Source organism: Sus scrofa, chromosome 6, assembly GCF_054392235.1.
Source record: "Sus scrofa isolate SSC_HxYL_T2T_F1_AM1 chromosome 6, Sscrofa_HxYL_maternal_Yorkshire_Landrace_v2.0, whole genome shotgun sequence".
Classification (NCBI taxonomy): Eukaryota; Metazoa; Chordata; class Mammalia; order Artiodactyla; family Suidae; genus Sus; species Sus scrofa.
The window spans coordinates 1,952,224-1,969,766 of NC_139388.1; the positions used below are offsets into that span (position 1 = coordinate 1,952,224).

Below are 17,543 nucleotides of genomic sequence, written 5' to 3' on the forward strand. Positions count from 1 at the left end.
TGGGTGCTGTGGTGAGGGTGGAGCCCCAAGGCGGAGAGGCAGCGGGGCCCAGGCACCGGGGTGGCCGGCCGGGGGGGCTCATTCTCCGCGCCGTGGGAAGCTAAGGCCCCCGCGAGCCGCTGCCGTGGCCCGGCCTCCGCCTCCGGGCAGGCCCCCGTTCTTTGACACCTCCCTGGGCAGGCTCAGGATCCTCCCCTGCCTGGAGGCCGCCCCCTCTCTCTCTCTCTCGGGCCGGGGCCAGCAGGCTGGTCCCCCACCTTAGTCCCAGGGGGCAGGGGCCCAGGCGGGCGAGGCCGGGAGACAGGGGCGGCGGAGGAGGCGGGAAGAAAGAGCGGGGCCTGAGAAAGCCCGGCCGGCTGATAGCGGAGAGATTGGTTTCAGCCGGAGCCGCGGGCCTGCCAAGTCCACGTCCTATCGCGGCCTGCTCTTACTCAACATTCATCCCGCTGAACTCGGAAACTTTATCAACGCTGGAGGTTGGCGCCATCTCTGGGCCCGGCCACTCCCGGCCTCCGATGGGCCCGATAGCCGCTGATAGATTACCCGAGATCGCTTCCCTTCGGAGAGCCGATTCCGACCGCTGCCGGGGCGGGGGTGCCCACCGCGTGGCCGGGGTGGGGCGGGCCTGCGGGTGAAGGCCCCGCGTGGGGCCCGGGAGGAGGCGGAGGGGCGCGGCCACGCGTGGGGCCAGGCTGGCGGCCAAGGCCACGCTGCCCGGATCGGGCGGCCAGGGCCACCACGCGGAGCAGTGAGCTCGGTGAGCACAAGGCGCCTGAGGCGACGGGGGCCGCGGGCCTGGGAGTGACTGTCCAGATGGGCCGATAAGGGCTGATAGATGGGCCGGGGCGCGCTAATGGAGCGTCCTGCGCGCCCACCCGTCAGATGGATGGAGGCGGACTGCTTCCGGGAAGGGGACGGGCTCCGTGGCGACAGGGCCTGCCATCTGATAGGTGGGGGCGGGCGACCCCGAGGGGCCGGGCCAGGCGCCGGCCCTCCGCAGCCGTCACCCCGGGGCTGTGGCCCTCGGGGCCGGGCCAGGTGCTGGGAGGGCAGGCCTGCCTGGGCTCGTCCACCGACCCAGCCCCCGAGCAGACGGCTCGGCTCCCACGCCAGGGCCCCCCGACCACGGGAAGTTCTGGTCCGCTCTGGGCTGCCGGCCTCATTCACGCCATGAGCTGCGGACCTGGGGGCAGCTGTCTCCTCCCCCAGGCATCTCTCTAGCACCCTGGGGATGGTGTGGAGGGAGGAGGAGGCAGCGTCCGGTGAGTGTGGCTGGGTCACGAGAAGGAGGTGTGCTCCCACTGCGCAGATGGGGACACTGAGGCCTCCAGGTGGCAGGGGCTTCCCAGAGCCGAGGGGAGCTGGTGGATGTGCAGGGCCTGAGCCCAGACCCCTGGCCCAGTCTGGGGCCCCGACCTACAGCACCCTGGAAGCTGGAGAGGGGCCCTGGGCTCAAATCCCCCTGGGAAGGCCCCTCACCACCCTGGGCCTGTTTCCTCAGCCGAAGGCTGAGAGTTAAAACATTGGCCTCAGGGGAGTTCCCATCGCGACTCAGCGGAAACAAATCTGACTAGGGACCATGAGGACACGGGTTCGATCCCGGGCCTTGCTCAGTGGGTTAAGGATCCGGCGTTGCTGTGAGCTGTGGTGTAGGTCACAGACATGGCTTGGATCCTGTGTTGCTGTGGCTGTGCTGTAGGCCAACAGCTGTAGCTCCAATTTGCCCCCTAGCCTGGGAACCTCCATCTGCCATGGGTGCAGCCCTAAAAAGCAAAAAAAAACAAAAACCGAAAAACCAAAACAACCCCCAAAACCAAAAAAACCATCGGCCTCAGACACAGACAGAAGTAGGAGGCAGGCTGTGGGGGTGAGGGCGCCGCAGTGGGGAGTCGGTGCTCAGTGGGGATGGTGGGGAGTTTCCGGAGATGGAAGGGGTGATGTTGGCACGACCTTGTGAACACACTTGCCGCACCATGCTTGAAATGGGCAACGGGAGACTTAAGGCACGCACACACACACGCAGCGCCGTGGCGCACACAGCAGGCGCCCTAAGTGCCTGGTCCCTCCCTTAGGGATTCGGAGACGCGCCCTGGCGGGTGGGCAGGCCTCCACAGCCACGCGCCTCCCCCCACGCCGCCCCGCAGATAGGCCAGGGCTCCCTCTAGGCGCACTGGGGAGTGAGTCCAGGAGGGAGGTGAAAGCGGCCCACCGGTCCCGAGAACTGTCCCAGGTGACCCCCAGCGGCTGGTCGCAGCCTGGCCGTGCTGGTCTCCCACAGAGGGGCCGAGGCTTCCCTGGCCCCGCTCCACTCCTGCGGCCAGCGGCCCCCCCCCCACTTCACAAACACTGGTGAGCCCAGATCAAGCCCGGCCTGCACCAGGTCCACTCTCTCTCCCCTACTGACACGTCTCATTCCCGGTTAGGGCTTTTGCTGCTGCTGTTCCCTCTGCCAGGAACGCTCCTCCCCATATGTGGCCAGCCTCTGCTGCGTCTCCCGTCCATCCCTGCTCCCGGGCGGCTGGCCCCGGCCCTGCCTGCGCTGTAGGGCTGCTCTGCCCTTGACCCACGACAGCGCGCCGGGGAGGGGCTCTTCTCTTCCAGTTCCCTTTGTTCCTTGGCTTTGCTTGGCTCCCCGGGTGTAAAAGCCCAAGGCGGGGGGCAGACTTCGAAGCCAATCGAGGGGTATCAAGGGGGCACCTGCTGTATGCCTTGCACTGTCCTGGGGGAGACAGCTGCTCGGCTGAGGTCAGAGGGCAGCAGCCTTATTCTGGTCAGGTGGCCCCTCCCCATCTCCACCCCTGGATCTCGGCCCAAGCTCTCCCCCCATCCCTCTGCTATTTTCCACTCAGGCGTTTTTGACAGATGCCCACGCCTGTGGCTGGCTTTCAGGTCACAGAGCCCCGTGGGTGCCTCTGGCCGGGCTCTGGGCCCCATCCTGCCAACAAGACATCTCGGGGTGCAGAGCACCTTCGAACACGATGCGGAGCCCCCAAGGTTTCCCGAATGCTTCCTATAGACATGACCTCTTTTCATGTAAGTTTCTGAAAGTGGAAGCTCTGGAGGACCCCGAGTCTGCAGACTAGCCCACAGCCACAGGTAGAGCAGGATCCCAGCCGACCTCCTGTGCACCCTCCCTGCGGGGATGGGGAGGCAGGGGTGGCAAATGGCTTGGGGCTGCGCTGGTTAGGAGGGTGCCCCCAGCCTGGTGCCGCACAGAGCCTGGCAGACCATGTTCCAGAGAAAACCACAGCGGGGGAGGGCGGCGGGGAGGGGACAGCACGCACAGGGTCTGGAGGTGCCCCAGACACGCGGAGTGGGAGGGGAGCTGGGCGGCCTTGAGCCGTCCCGCCCGGCTCTTGAACTCGGTGTTCCCATCTGGGAGTCAGAGCTGGCCGCCCTGATCTTAGGAACACCCAAGTCCTGGGCCCCCAACTCAGGGTGTGAGGGTCCGGGCTTTGAGGGTCAGCAGGAGGTTATCCAAAGGCCTGCCCACCCATTCCCCCCCCCCACCCCGTGCCCAGGCTTAGGCACTGGGGCAAAGTCCTGGAAGGACAGCGGCCCCCAGGAGATAGGGCTCCCCGAGGAGGCCCGCCCCCCAAAGAGCTCAGCCAATCCCCAGGCCTCACCCCTTCTCATTTGCATACCTCATTTCCATTGGCTGCAAACCAGCAGGTTAGGACCTGGGTTTCCCCGCCGAGGGGGTGGGGCCTGGGGGGCCAGGGTCTCCGGGGGCAGGTGGGGCCCACTGGGCTCTGAAGGCCCTGGGCTGGTTCTGGGGGAGACTGGCTCTGCGGGTCGGCTCTGCGGAGCCTGACCTCTCAGAGGCTGGGCTGGGCTCTGGGGTGGGGCGAGGCTCTGGGGGCAGGTTCTGGGGATGCTGGGCTGGGGTGACTAAGCCCCAAGCCTGGGCCACAAAGGGACCCCTGCTGGCTGGGGAGAACCCTGGTTACAGTGCAAGCTCTTCCCTTCCCATTAATCCCTCCTCCCGCTATTATGAAGGACTCAGAGGGGGAAAGATACCGATGCAAGGTCACACAGCAGCACAGCTGGGACCTGGCCCCAGTCCAGGCCAGCTGGGACCCCGCCCCCAGGCTGGGTCCTGCCCTCCAGGGACGGCCTGTAGGGCCACTTCTTATTTTGAGCTGCCTCGTCTCAGGGAGCTCTTTTTCAGCTTTCTTTGCAAGAGGTGACGACACTGATGATGGTTTTAAGCGAACCTGGTCTCTCCTCACCATTTTTGCGGCTCTGAGTTGCAGGGCGGTGGGCTTGCGGGTGTGTGAGTGTGCGTGCGTGTGCACAGGCTTTGTTCCTGGCATTTTGGTGGTGAGATAAGAGGAAACAACAGAACCGCTGGGAGCGGCAGGCAGATAGATAACGGCGATAGGGCGGCCGCCACCAGGCCTATCTCTCTCTTTCTGGTTCCCCTTTCTCTTTCTGGTTTGGGGGGCAGGGTGGAACCCCTACCCCACTCCCAAGCCGGAGACCTGAGCCGTGGGGCCTCCCTCTCGCCACATCCAACACACCCAGTGCCCGGGCCCGGAGTTCCCAGCTGGAAGGGGCGGGGGACCCCAGGGTGCTTGTCCCCGCTCAGATGAAGAGCATCCCCGGCTGGGGAGCAGCCCCCACCCAGCACCCAGCCCTCTCCCATCAGCTCCACAAAAGGGCCCTGAGGGGGGCTGACTCCCGTTTCAGGGCGAGGGCAGGGAGGCCCAGAGAGGTGACCAGGTGGGGAGGGGGGCTGGGAGTTAAACCCGGGCCTCTGTGGCCTTGAGATTGGTGGTCTGCGGGGCAGGCACTGGGGTCCTTCCTTGAGAAGTCCTTTGAGCACCAGGAGGACAAGGCGGGGTGCGGACAGGGAGGCCTCAGGGGAGATGGCCAGAGGCGCCACGGCTCCCAGCGCAGGGCTGCCGGGCAGGTCTTGGCGTCTTCAGCCCCACTTCACAGAAGTGGGAACTGAGGCTCAGGACAGGGAGGTGCTGTGCCCCACAGCACTGGCAGGGGACCCGCCCCGCCTCGGCCTTCTCTCTGGCCCTGGTTAAAGCAGAGGGCGCAAGGACAGGACTCCCAGGGCTGTAGCGCCGTAGGAGAGCCGTTCCAGAACCACCCCTGCAGTGTGTGAGCGCACCGGGCCTGGGCCTCTGCAAGCCAGAGCCACGTGCCGAAAGTGCCAGGGACGAAGGCTGGCAGGATCTGAGGAGGGGGTACAGCACATGGCTGGGCACCTCGTCCCCATTTCTCTCCCGTGTCCTTCCTCGAGGGTGGGGGAGGCCAAAAGGGTAGTGGCGCCCCCTGCACAGGTGAGGAAACGAAGTCACCTGCCCGGGTCCCTGCCCAGGGGCTGACTCAAACCCTGGTCACCTCCCCCACATATGCACCCATGTGACTGGAAACAGCCGACTTCCTTGAGACACTGAAACAAAATACCACCCCAGAGCAGAAAGACACCGACTTTACCACCAGCGAAGCCTGTTTTCTGGGGACACATGAAATGACCCCCAGATGTAATAAGCAGAAGTCGAGTCATCCCAGCATCCACGGCTCAGTCAGGGCTGTGTGGTCCTGAGCAGCCAGGCATCCTCCCTGTGCCGGGGCAGCTTCCCCCCACGGGGGTGTGGGGTGTGGGGTGGGGGGGTGTGTACCCTGAGGGCAGGTGGAGGGCCATGCCTGCCAACACCCCCAGAACCTCCAGCTGGGCAGGACAGAGACCCAGACTTGGACCAGGCTTCTAAGCCAGGCCTCTAACCGCTGCCTCCTGTGCTGTCCTGTGCTGTGCTGTGCTGTGTGACCTCGGGTAGGTGACTCAACCTCTCTGAGACAAATACCATATGATTTCACTTATATCTGGAATCTAATACAGGGCACAAATGAACCTTTCCACAGAAAAGAAACTCCAAGTGCGTTTGGAGAACAGACCTGTGGTTGCCGAGGGGGAGGGGGAGGGACTGGGAATCTGGGTTAAGAGATGCAAACTCCTGCCTTTGGAGCGGACAAGTGATGAGACCCTGCTGGGCGGCGCTGGGAACGCTGCCTCGTCACTGGCGATGGAGCCTGACAATGTGAGAAACAGAACGTGTACGTGTGACTGGGTCACCTGGCCACACAGGAGAAAACTGACAGAACACTGTCAACCAGCTCTGATGGAAAACAATAAAAATCGTTATGAAAAAAGCCCACCTCCAGTGAGGTCAGAGGCGCCCCTCCCGGGGCTGCTGGGAGGGGCCTTCAGGGGAGCAGGAGGGAGCGCGGCCCAGGCCCGGCACACGGCAAGCGCTCAGGGCTAACGATGGCTCCCTGTGGATTCTTCCATCTGGGGAGCCCCAGGCCACCCAGAAATGTCACCGACTGCCCATTCGGGCTTCCTGTCTCCTGCCTCTGGGGTCGCCGAGCATCTCCTTTCTCAAGAGCGGCTGTCAAAAACCATGCACAAACGGGGGGCGGGGGGCCCGTGGTTCGCTGCCCCGGGCCTGCCGGGAGCCCCAGGCGGCCCCTCTGCAGGGCTTTCTGTTGAGGGAGGCAGGCCCGGCCTGGCCAAGGCCCCGGAGGGGGCGTCGAGGCCGCCAGGCCCGGCTTCCCTCCCAGGCGCCCGGCCCCTCGGCTGCGCACCTGTCCCTCACCGGGCGGATTAGCCCCGCGCGGCCCTGATGGCGCTAATCGCACCATCAGCGCGCATCTCGCATCTCGCGTCTCGGCGGCTGAAGGAGGTGGCTTCATCCAGACAGACGCGGCGATGGCACCTCCGTCCCATCTGGGCGCCAGCTGTCACTTGTGGCAGCCGGGCGGGCCTGCGAAGGCAGAGTGGCTGAGAACGGGGCGGGGGGACCACGTGGGGCTCTGCCTGGCCCCTCAACACTTACTGGGCGCCTACTGTATAACCAAGCCCCGTCTGCTCCAGGCGTCGGGAAGAGATCGGAGCCCCAAACAGGCCAAGTTCCCGCATCCGCTCCCCAAGCCGGGTCCACCTGACGGGTGAGGACACTGCGGCACAGAGATGCGCCCCCGGCGTTAGAGCCCGGGGGGCCAGACGCCCAGCCCACCCTCGGCCCCTCCAGCGCGGTGCCCCGGCCGCTGCCTCCCCTCCCCAGCCCGGGCCCTGGACACTGTCTCTGTCCGGAGGCCTGGGAGGTGCCAGCTGGCCAGGCCGAGGTTCATGGCCGGCCCGGGGGAACAGGGGAGGCTGGGAGGGACGGCCCCCCCCGCCCCCTCCTCCCTACCTTCCTTTTCAAAAACATAATTTATCTGCGTATTATCGAGAAATCCAGACACTCTAATCAGTGAGCTATGAAGTCAGAATTTCCATTCTTATCTGCGGGAGGAGTGCAAGTGGAGGCGATGGGCGGGCGATCGCTGGTGCGAATGCTAATGGGCGGAGAGGCCGGGATGCGGCCCCGGAGCCGCCTATCTCCCCCATTATCAGGCCCGTATCTCGCCAACCATCTCGGCGCAGTAATGGGGCCAGTTCAACTTTCCGAGTTATCACGGGAGCTGAAACCTGCGCCCGCCAGAGGCCTGGACCAGGAGGCGGTTCGGGCGGACCAGGCTTCGGCCGCAGAGCCGGGAGGGCGAGGGGGACCGGGCCGGGGCACCCTGACATCAAGGCCACGGCAGGGAGTGTAGGGGGTCCCTCTGCTCGCTGAGAAATGTCAGAGCTGGGCGTGGGGACCAAGGCAGGCGGCCCCCTGGGGGTCCCAGTGGGGCCGAGGTGGTCCCGGGCCCAGGAAGTGGGGTGGGTGGGTGGTGTGGCAGCGGGGCGGGGGGCTGGGGTGTGAGCAGCCCGCTCTCCGGCTTTGTGACCTGCAGGGTCCCCATCACTCCTGCCAGAGCCATTTCCGGGTCCCCAGGCCCAGGAGCAGGAGCACAAACGGCAGGTGGGGATGGTCTGGCGGGCCCCGCAGGCCCCGACACGAGGCTCGGGCCCCCTCGGTGCCCCTGGAGCAGCTTTCCAGCTGCCCTCAGGGCCCCTGCACAGACACCCCGGGGGATGGGGTGTCCGGGCCCATAAACGGAAGGGTCCCCAAACCACTCACTCCCTGGGGAGCAGGGCAGCGGAGGTGTGGCGCTGGTGTCTCACTGAGGCCCCCCGCTGCCAGCCCTCCCTGGGAGCTGGGAATGCAGCGGGGCTCAGGACGGGCCCACTGTTGGTCACGAGGGCCTGTTCCTGCGGAGGTCCTCCGGCAGCTCTCCCCCCGCTGCCCACCACAGGAAGGAGCCGAGACCACTGGCCCTGCAGCCCCTGCCTCCTGCTCACTGGGTCTGGCTTGCAGGGCGGAGGACAGGGAAATAAAGGCAGGAGGCTGGGGCAGGTGCAGGTGGCCAGGGTGGACGGGGAAAGCTGGAGGGCTTGAGGTCAGACCCCAAGAGGAACTGGCAGGAGGCAGCGCCGGGAGACCGGGGAGCAGAGAGGCCCCCTCTGTCCTCTTCATCTTAACTCTGTCAAGTGACACAGGGGCTCTGGCCCAGGGCGGACCTCTGCCGCAGGTCTCAGCGGCTCCCTGTGACGTCAGCATCACTGTTCCAACTTGCGGGGGAACCGGGCCTCAGGAAGACCCACTGCCTCGCACCCAGCCCGGTGTCCCCAGGACATTCCCGTCCTGCAGAGGTGGGATGAGGCTCCGAAAGGCGAGGGAACACCCGTATACCCGCAGAGTCCTGGGCCAGCTGGCCTCACAGTGTGCGCCCACAGGGAAGCTCCTGCAGACACCTGCATTCACAGCCCCCTCATCCCCGGGAAGTAGTACGCCCACCAGTTCTGGGGGCTCAGGACACAGGCACCCAGCCTGGGAGCTGGCGCGCAGACCACCCCACCCATCCTGTCTCAGCGTTGTTCATGAGCTGTGTGGCCCTGGTGTGACCGCCCACCCTCTCTGAGCCTCCATTTGGGAGGGAGCAAAATGGTTCGAGAGCCCCAGCTGAGTGGGTGTCCAGATAATCATAGGGGCAGACACCGGCTGGCTGGTCTCTGTCCGCACTCCAGCCTTGGTCTGCAGACCAAGGAAACCAGGGGCCTGGGCCCGGCTGGAGCTGCGACCTTGCCTGGACTCGGGGAAACTGCACCCCAGCACCTCTCTCTCCTTTTTTTTTTTTGGTCTTTTTAGGGCCGCACCCATGGCATATGGAGGTTCCCAGGCTAGGGGGCATATCGGAGGTATAGCTGCTGGCCTACACCACAGCCACAGCAACACCAGATCCAAGCCAGTCTTCGACCTACACCACAGCTCATGGCAACGCTGGATCCTCAACCCACTGAGCAAGGCCAGGGATCGAACCCGCAACCTCATGGATGCTAGTTGGGTTCTTTGCTGCTGAGCCACAATGGGAAATGAGCCCCCATGGCGGCAGGCGGCCGGGAGGACAGGGGGCGGGGGCAGAAGGAGGCCCAGGGGTGGGGCCTGTCCCGGCTCTGGCCTCAGGTCAGCCACCCATCCCGCCCCAGCAGGCCTACTGCCTTCTCCCAATGAGAGGCTGGAGAGGGGACGTGGGAGGGGCCAGGTGGAGAGGGCCTGGAGGTGCCCAGGACTGGCACTGCCCAGAGAAACCTTGGCCCAATGCTGGGGCCCACAGGTCCTGCTCCTGTGTCACCAGGTCTCAGTTTTCTGGCCTGTAAAATGGTCAGGCAGTAGAATGATGCCATAACCGCAGTGAGACCCTTAGTCAGGAAAGGGACTGAGGGGCTTGGGCAGGCCAGCCAGGGGCAGCTCAGTCCAGCACCCCCTGCCCCCGCCGCCGCCTCAAAACCTGGGGAGGAAGGTGGGAGGCCTATGGGTAATGCAGCCAGCAGCTGCCAGGGCTGCCTCGTTCACGGCAGCCACGAGCCGGGACAGCACTTTCAGGGCCCAGGAGGAGCTGATCCTATTAAGTCACTACTTCAAAAGCAGAAAGTGAGGTGGGAGAGGCCACTTGCCCGCAGGTCACAGCAAGGCCAGGACTCAAGGCCAAGTGGCCTCCTGGAGATGAGGGCTGGCCTGCAGCCGGGGGCCCTCAGAGGGCGGCCCAGGCCTGAACTGGGAGCCCCTGCTGCCTGCTGTGGGGCCGGGGCAGGGGTGGGGTCCCAGGGCCACAGAGGGAGAGGCTGTCTGTCCTCAGCCTGCTCAGTGGCCCCAGGGACAGCTGGGGTGGGTGGCAGCAACATGCCACTCAGCCACCAGCAACCTGACGTGGGCCTGCAGGTGTGCCCTGCGTGAGCACCGGACCAGCCTCACGCCAGGCGCCATGTCACACCCACACTACAGATGGGAAAACAGGGTACAGCCCGGAGGCCACTTGCCGTGGGGCAGGCCCGCGGTGCAGAGGGGGGAGGGTTGGGGTGGGGTGGGGTGGGGCTGAGACCCGGCCTCCCAGAGCCAGACACCCCCCCACCACCCCCGAACGCTCCCTGCTCCTGGGCGGGACTCAAGTCCCAGCCTCTGGCCACCTTCACATCCTCGCGTGAAAAATGGATGTGCCCAGTGAACCAGCGGGCAAACGGAGGCAGAGAGGGACGGCACACTGATGCCTCCTGGGCCCTGCCAGGAACCACCAAAGTTTCTTCCTGGTGGGGACCCCCAGTCCTCCTGGCCCCAGCCCCAGGCTGAGAGGGCCCGCTGCTGGCCGGGGACTCTGGGCAGGCCCCCGCTCCTCATCAGTGAAGTGGGCACAGGGACACAGGGCCCCTGAGGTCCTCACAGTCAGCTGTCAGATCCAAAGCCCCCCACCTCTGGGCCGGCTTGGCCCAGACCCGCCCAGAGCTCCAGCAGGAAGGCGAGGAGGGGGCGCGGCAGAGGAGCTCCCCAGATGGCTCCCGGGGCAGCCCCTCCTCTGTGACGAGCGAACCTCAGCCCAGAGAGGGCAAGCAGCATGCCAAGGCGGCACAGCCAGGACACCTGCTGGGCAAAATCACAGCTGGAGGGCCGGCCGCGGGAGGGTGACGGGAAGCAGGTGGGTTGGGGGCCCACTTCCTGCGCAGGGTCCCTGCAGGTATTTTACTCTCTGGAGACCGTTTGGGAAAAGGGATGTGGCTGTGACAGGGAAGCTGGAAAGCACGGATCTGGCCTGACCGCTGGCCGCGAGGACGCCGCCGAGGAGGAGGCGGGAGGGACGGCGGCGGCCGGTGTCCTAGGTGGGATGTACGTGCTGTCCCTTCCCACGGCTGTGCTGGGGGCCACTGTGTCATCCTCCGGCTCTGCAGCTGGGACAGCTGAGGAGGAGGCACGAGGCTGGAAGGGCTGGGCGCTCAGGGGACGGAAAGAAGCCCGAGAGAAACCCCACGTCTCAGCTTGTGCCCAGGCGCGGTGGGGGCTCGGCCTGGCGGGAGCGCACCCTGTTGGTGGATGCGGATCCCTTCCCACAGGGCCCTCTGGTCCTGCCACAGCCAAAGCCACCAGGGGCCCGCTGGGGGCCGGGAGGCCCAGCGGCCGACTCTCCGTGTCCCCTCCACCCCTTCTGAAAGCCCTTTGTCCAGATGACCCCTGCCTGGGCGGGAGCAGCAGACGAGGCCCAGCGCCAACGTGTGACGGTGGCCTCAGTTTCCTCCTCTGTGAAATGGGGACGGGGCCACGGGGCAGGGCAAGGAAGATCGAAGGCTACGGCGGCCAGGCAGGCAGGAGCCCAGCAGGTGCCCAAGGAGGGCCTGGCCAGCCTGCGTGCGGCCCCGGCCCGGGTCTCTGGGGTTGGCGATACCAATCGGCGAGGCAACAGCTGCCTCCAGGAGGGGGCCTGTCGATGGCAGATAGGCCGGCCGGGAGTATTATTCACGAGCCCGTCAAGCCCAGGAACGTCTGGTTGGCATAGAAACAGGAGATAAGGGGCACAATTAATGGCATCGCATTCCCTCCTCTTTCTTCCCCAACTGACCCATTTAAATCCCTGGCGGTGCTGGTGCCACGGTGGGCTCCCGGTGACCTCTGGGGAGGGGCTGGCCAGGGGTGGGTGGGAGGGGCTCAGGCTGGAGGAAGCCACCGCCCCCCCCCCCCCACCGGGGAACAGCTCAGAAAGGAGGCCACAGGAGACTTGGCGGCAGCAGGGCTGGGCAAAGCCCCGTGGGCGCCTCTGCTCCCGGAGGCCCATTTCACAGGTGTGGAGACTGAGGCCTGGAGGAGCCCAGAGGCCGACAGAGGCGAGGGGCTGTGGGAGAGCAGCCTGAGGTTCAGAGAGGCGGCCGGGGGCGGGGGGCAGGCTGCCTGCGTTCCAACTCCGGCAATTCCAATTCTTGGGTGAGAAACTTAACAGGACGTGTTTTCAGACAATACCGGGCCTGGCACAGAGCAGGCTGGGCGAGCATGAGCGACTCCTGATACGGTTCCTACTATCTAACGAGCCCGGGCTGCCTGCCCTGAGGCCCAGGAATGCAGGAAAACCAACAACGGCCTAGAGCCACGCCCACTGGCGCTCTGCTCAAGGCCACGTTCAGGGGCTGGGGGCCTGAGCCAGCCTCTCGGGCCGGGTCCTTGGCACACTGGAGCCTGGCCCCCAGGCGCCCAGGCCCGGAGCAGGGAAGCCCAGGCTGTGGAAGGCAGGGCGACCTGCCCAGGGGGCTGGCATTCTGGGCAGCAGGGCAGACAAAGCCCCTCTTTGCTCACTTCTCTCCCACCTCAGTGGGGTGGTGGTATCGCAAGGTGGCCCCTGGGAAGCAGGGGAGCCCCAGGGCCTCCCACAATTGAGAGGGGATGCCTGGCTCCGAGCAGGGACTCCCTCCCAAGTTCATAAAAACGCAGAGAGCACCTCACCCCTTCAGGCCCAACCCAGGCTCTGCCCGGAACAAGCCCTCGCCAGGAGGCACTGCCGGCCCCCAGGTGGGCGGCGGGCTGCCGGGGAGAGCAGGCAGGTGGCTTTAAAGCTCGGAGTGAATGAGTCATCCTGCGGCCACCAATAATTTGCTTAATCAAACTCTTGAAAATGTGTGAAAAACACCTCCATCTGAGATGCCGCAGCTGTCGGGCTGGCAGCTGTCGGGTTGGCACCCGTGGGCTTCTTCTTCCGGCACCCCCTGGCCTGGATGGCTTTGGCTTCCACTTGGCATCTGGCAGCCCTGGTCCTGGAGGGTGGGGTGCCCCCCAGCCCTCCAGTCTGACCTGGGGCTTGTTCCTGCCCCCACTGTTCAGAGCTGGAAACTGAGGCGCCCTCAAAGCTGGCCGCTTTCTGACCTCGCTGGAGGGCCCTCTTTCCAGGCGGGACCCCATCCGCATTCTCCCCCCATTTCCCACACTGGCTCCCCAGGGCAGCAGCCGTGCCCTAGTGCTTGCATACAGCAAGAGCTCAATAAAGACCGCCTGAGTGAATCAAGGCAGGCCTTCCCTTCTGATCTGGGGGACCTGCTCAAAAAGACCGGGCACAGGGGGATCCCCTCAAACTCCGCAGCGGCGTGGAAACCGCTTTCTTTTTTCAGGAAAACTCCAGGCGGGTTACACCTACCACTTGCCAAAACCCCCACCAACCCCCACTTGACTCGAGGGGGAAAACACCCTCTCTCCCTCTGGAGGTGGCACCCCGCCCGCTATCTCACAGCATCTAATAGGAATCAGGGGCGGGGTGTCCTCCCTCGGCTCCCCTCCCCCTCCTGCCCGGCGAAGTCAGTTCTCTTTCATTTTGACGGACTGTACCACCCGCGGGGGGAGGACCAACTTCTTGGCAATTAAGTGTGTTGGGATGAAACTCGCCCGACAGACCCAGGCACGCATGCCGCCCCCCGGCCCAGTCCGAGCCGCCGCCCCCCCCCCCCCCACGGCCCAGCCGCGACGCCCCCGCGCTGTTGTTGCCTCGAACCCGGCTGGGCCTGGTGGCCACAGATAAGGCCCCTTATCGCTCTAGGAGATCGCCATCCGGCCGACCGGCCCGGCGCTTATCTGAGCTCACATCGACCCGGGCGGGAGGAAACCTCGGCGGGCCGGGGGCGCGGGGGTCCCGCGCTGCGCTCCGCCCCGCGCTCCCCGCCAGCGCGGCGGGGCCTATCGTGGCAGCCATCTGGCCGTCCAAGGCCGCGCTCCCGCCTCGCCCTCCCCCGCTCCCGTGTTTGAAGTTAATAAATGGGAGCGCCTATCGCCGCCGCCATCGGTTGTGCGCCTTATCAGCGCGGCACATCTATCTCCGAGCGGAACAAAAGGCGCACGGAGGCTCGGGCAGCTGCGCCCCGGCTTTGGTGGGGGCGCGGGGGGCGGCGGCCCCAAGGCTCGGCCCCCTCCCCTCCACGCCCGCGGCCTGGTCGCAGGTGAGGCCAGCGCGGCGGGCACACAGCTGCGAGGGCCCTCCGCACAGCCGCGGGCAGAGGGCGGGCGCGCGGGCGCCGCCGCTTGGTGACAATCAGCGCTCGCATCTTAACGCGCCAAGATCTGCCAGGAGGAGGAGGCGCCCGAGGCCGCGGGCCGAAGGGAGGGCGCCCCAGCCCCGCCTCCCAGGGCCGGCCCCCTCCCCAGCCCGGTTCCCCGGCGCGCTGAAAGTGGGCAGCGGGGGCTCGCCCCTGCGCCCGCTTTGGTCCCTGTCCCAAACGCGCGCGGCTCGGTGGACCGGGCTGAGCCCGGGCGCTCGCCCTGCTCTGGGCCTTATCGGTGCTGGCGATCGGTTCCCAACCTGCGATCTCTCTGCCCGCGCTATCTGCATTTCTCATCACGCTGAAACACATACACACACGCACACAGGAGAACAGACCCAACAGACGCACACAGGGGAGGAGGGGAAAAAGAAACCAGAGAACCAGCGCAGATCGGGACCTGTGGGTGGTTTTAATACTTGAGTTGACTTGATAGAAGGCGACTTTCGGAAAACAGGTCCCACTTGCACATCGAGGAGTCGGGTTACGGGAACCGGATTGATGCCTGCCTCCCCCTCTCTGGGACCTGGGAGTAGACACTCCCCCAGGAGCACTGCGCATGGGGTCCTGGCGGCAGTGGTCATGTGGACACGAAAGGCAGTGCCGGGGAGTGTGGGGCTGGCCGGTGGTCTGGCCTCCCTCTTTGCCTTCCCAGCAGTCCCCAGGACCTGCCCCTCTAGTCTGGGACATGTGCCCCCCCGCCCCCTCCCCACCAAAGCAAGTCCCCCGCCCTGGCTTTGGCTGCAGAGATGCGAAGTTACTCCTGGCGTGGGGTGGGGAGCCCTGTTTCCTGTGCGCTGCCCTGGCTCGGGCTGCTCGAGCAGCCAGGCGGCCCCAAGAGTGCGGGGCCCTCTTATCTCGAGGGCATCAGCAATGTGGACACAGCGGCCGCCTGCCCCCACCCCCGGGAGTGGCCTACAAGCTGGATAGGTGAGAAACTTGGACACGGAGAGGCGACCCTGGCCCAAGATGCAGTCCCAGGAGACCCTCCCTGACTTGGAGCAGTCGCTCAGCTAGGAGTGTGTGACCACAAGCTGCGGAGCACACAGTGCCTGTGCAGTCCTTGCCGGGACACAGGGAGGGCGGGACCTCCAAGAAGCTGTCCCCAGGCAGGGAAGGCTCCAGCGTCGAAGCGGCTGGAGCCCAGCGCACAGGCTGCGATAGCTACCTTCCCCAGCCTCCAAGGCACCAGGTTCTGGGCCGGCAGGAGTGGCGCTGGGCGCCAGCGGGTCCCACCACTCAGCCTTGCGCTTCCACACAGTCCCGAGTGCCCTGTCTCCCTCCCAGGTCTCTCTCTTTCTCCCTCTAGATACAAAGCCTGGGAGAGTCAACCGGCCGAGATAAGATCACAATTTCAGCCCGTCCCGACAGAGCGATCTTATCAGGATGGGACTTGCAGAATGGAATATTTTAAACTTTATCTGAGCCCGGATCGGGGCCGCCTTATCGCCGCACCATCTCGGGGAGGCGGGGGGAGGGGCAGCCGCGAGGTGGCCGCGCCCCCAGCCACCCCGTTCCGGCCCTCTGGGCGGACCCCCTCTCCAGGCCGGACCTCCAGTGCGGGAGCCGAGACGCGGGGGCCCGGCCCGCCGGCGGAGATTAGATTACGGCGCGCTTGGCACACAGCGCGGGGGGCGCGGCGCAGGGTGAAGGTCGCGGGCGCCGCAAGAAGAGCTGGGCGGACCGGGGGCGGGCCGGCGGGGGCCGGCGGGGGTCGGGGCGGGCGGGCAAAGTTTGACTCACGCTTGATCTGCCGGGGGTTGCTCTGTTTCCTCCTGGACATGTCTCCGGCGCCGCGCGCCCTCCCGGCGGCCGCCTCTAGCCCCTGGCGGGCGGCGGCGGGCGGCGGGGGCGCGGCGGGGCCGCGGGGCGGCTCATGCCCCCGGCCCCCGGGCTCCGCGGCCGCCCTGGCCCGCGCCCCCAGCCCGCCGCGTTCGGCCCGGCGCCGCTGCGGAGGCCGGAGGATCGGGCCTGCGTTACGGCCGCGCGGACCGCCAGGGGCGGCGGGCTCCTGCCGGCTCCCTGGCTCCCGCGCAGACGCCGCCGCCGCCGCTGCGCTGCTCTCCTCAATGGAACCTGCGGGCAGCGCGCGGCGAACCCGGCGGCCTCGGCCTGGACGCTCAGGGCGTGCGGGCGGGGCGTGCGCGTCACGGGCGCCGCGCCTCCGGGCCCGCCCCCATCCGCTTGCCCCGCCCCCGGCGCAGCGCCCCGCCCCCGGGCGGACCTCTCGTCCCCTCGTCCGTGGCCCCGCCCCGCCCCGGCTGGCCCCGCCCCGAGGCCCTGGCGGGCCCTTGGACTGGCCTAGCTTCCCCGCCGCCACGGCCCTGCCCCGCCTGCTCGCCCCGCCCGCAGGGAGCTGGCCCCGCCCCGACACTCGGCCCCCTGCCCTGGGTGGACCTGTGGCCTCCTTAACGCCTCGTTCGGCCCTGCCGCTTTGTCCCCAGGCGCAGCTGAGATCCAGTGAGTCCCGCCGCTCCGTAGCACCGTGTCCGACCGGGCTCCAGGCCTCCCTGGACCCGTCCCCCGACGCCAGCTCCACCCCTAAGTCTGACCTGACCTTATTCGGCCCCTAGGCCCCGCCCAGACCACGCCCCAACGCCACGGCTCCGACCTCCACGGGCCGTGACCCCGCCCCTCTGCTCTGTAACTCCGCCCCCAGCGAAGGAGTCCGCCCCGCACTCCCAGTCACTGCGACTTGCCCCCTCCGCCACCGGATGGGGGACAGTGAACCCCGGGTCTGGAAGCCTTTGGAGACTTTGACGGCCCATGTTGTCTTGGACCAGATCTGGGGTGTGGAGCGGGCTGTGGCAGGATGGGGCTTCCGCCCAACATCCCCGGCTCTAGCTCCAGGAGAGTGGGGGTTTTGGGGTCTTCTTCTCTTGGGCTCAGATCTGGCTGGAAATCGGGGAGGGTGCAGAAGCCAGAGGCCTGTACCTGCTCCCCCGCCGCAGACTCCAGGCCTTGCTTCTCCAGGGCGCCCCTGCTGGAGGCCCAGGAAGGAGGCCCCTCTGCAGGCTGGGCAACCCCCACGCCCAGTCCCCGTCGGAAGGGAGCGAGGTCCCCAGGTCAGTACTGCCTGTTCTAGCTGGGAGGCACGGAAACCGACTCTGCTGTCCTGGGGATATGCTCATGGGGTCCCAGGGGCCCACCGCTTTCCAGGGAGGCTCAAGGTCACACAGCATCAGAGCTGTCCCTGGAGATCTACTGTATTCTTTTATCCTTTTGGCTTTAATTTGGGGTTGGTCCCCGTCCCATATTCACAAGAAAC

The 17,543-nt window shown here is 66.5% G+C and overlaps 1 protein-coding gene across 3 annotated transcripts in view; it reads right to left on the reverse strand.

Annotated features, from left to right (window-relative positions):
• The window catches only part of ZFPM1 (zinc finger protein, FOG family member 1), a 62,984-nt gene extending 46,175 nt beyond the window's left edge, over positions 1–16,809 (reverse strand). The window contains exon 1 of one of the 3 annotated variants that reach the window (XM_084959266.1): positions 16,673–16,809. Coding sequence is in view for 2 of the 3 variants with exons in the window: in XM_084959268.1 (XP_084815394.1) it covers positions 16,019–16,058 (40 nt within the window). In the remaining variant the exon portion in view is untranslated. Of the gene's footprint in view, positions 1–16,018 lie in introns of all 3 variants that reach the window. The other 2 variants (XM_084959268.1, XM_021093668.2) reach the window with 2 other exon arrangements.
• Positions 16,810–17,543: the final 734 nt, after the last annotated feature.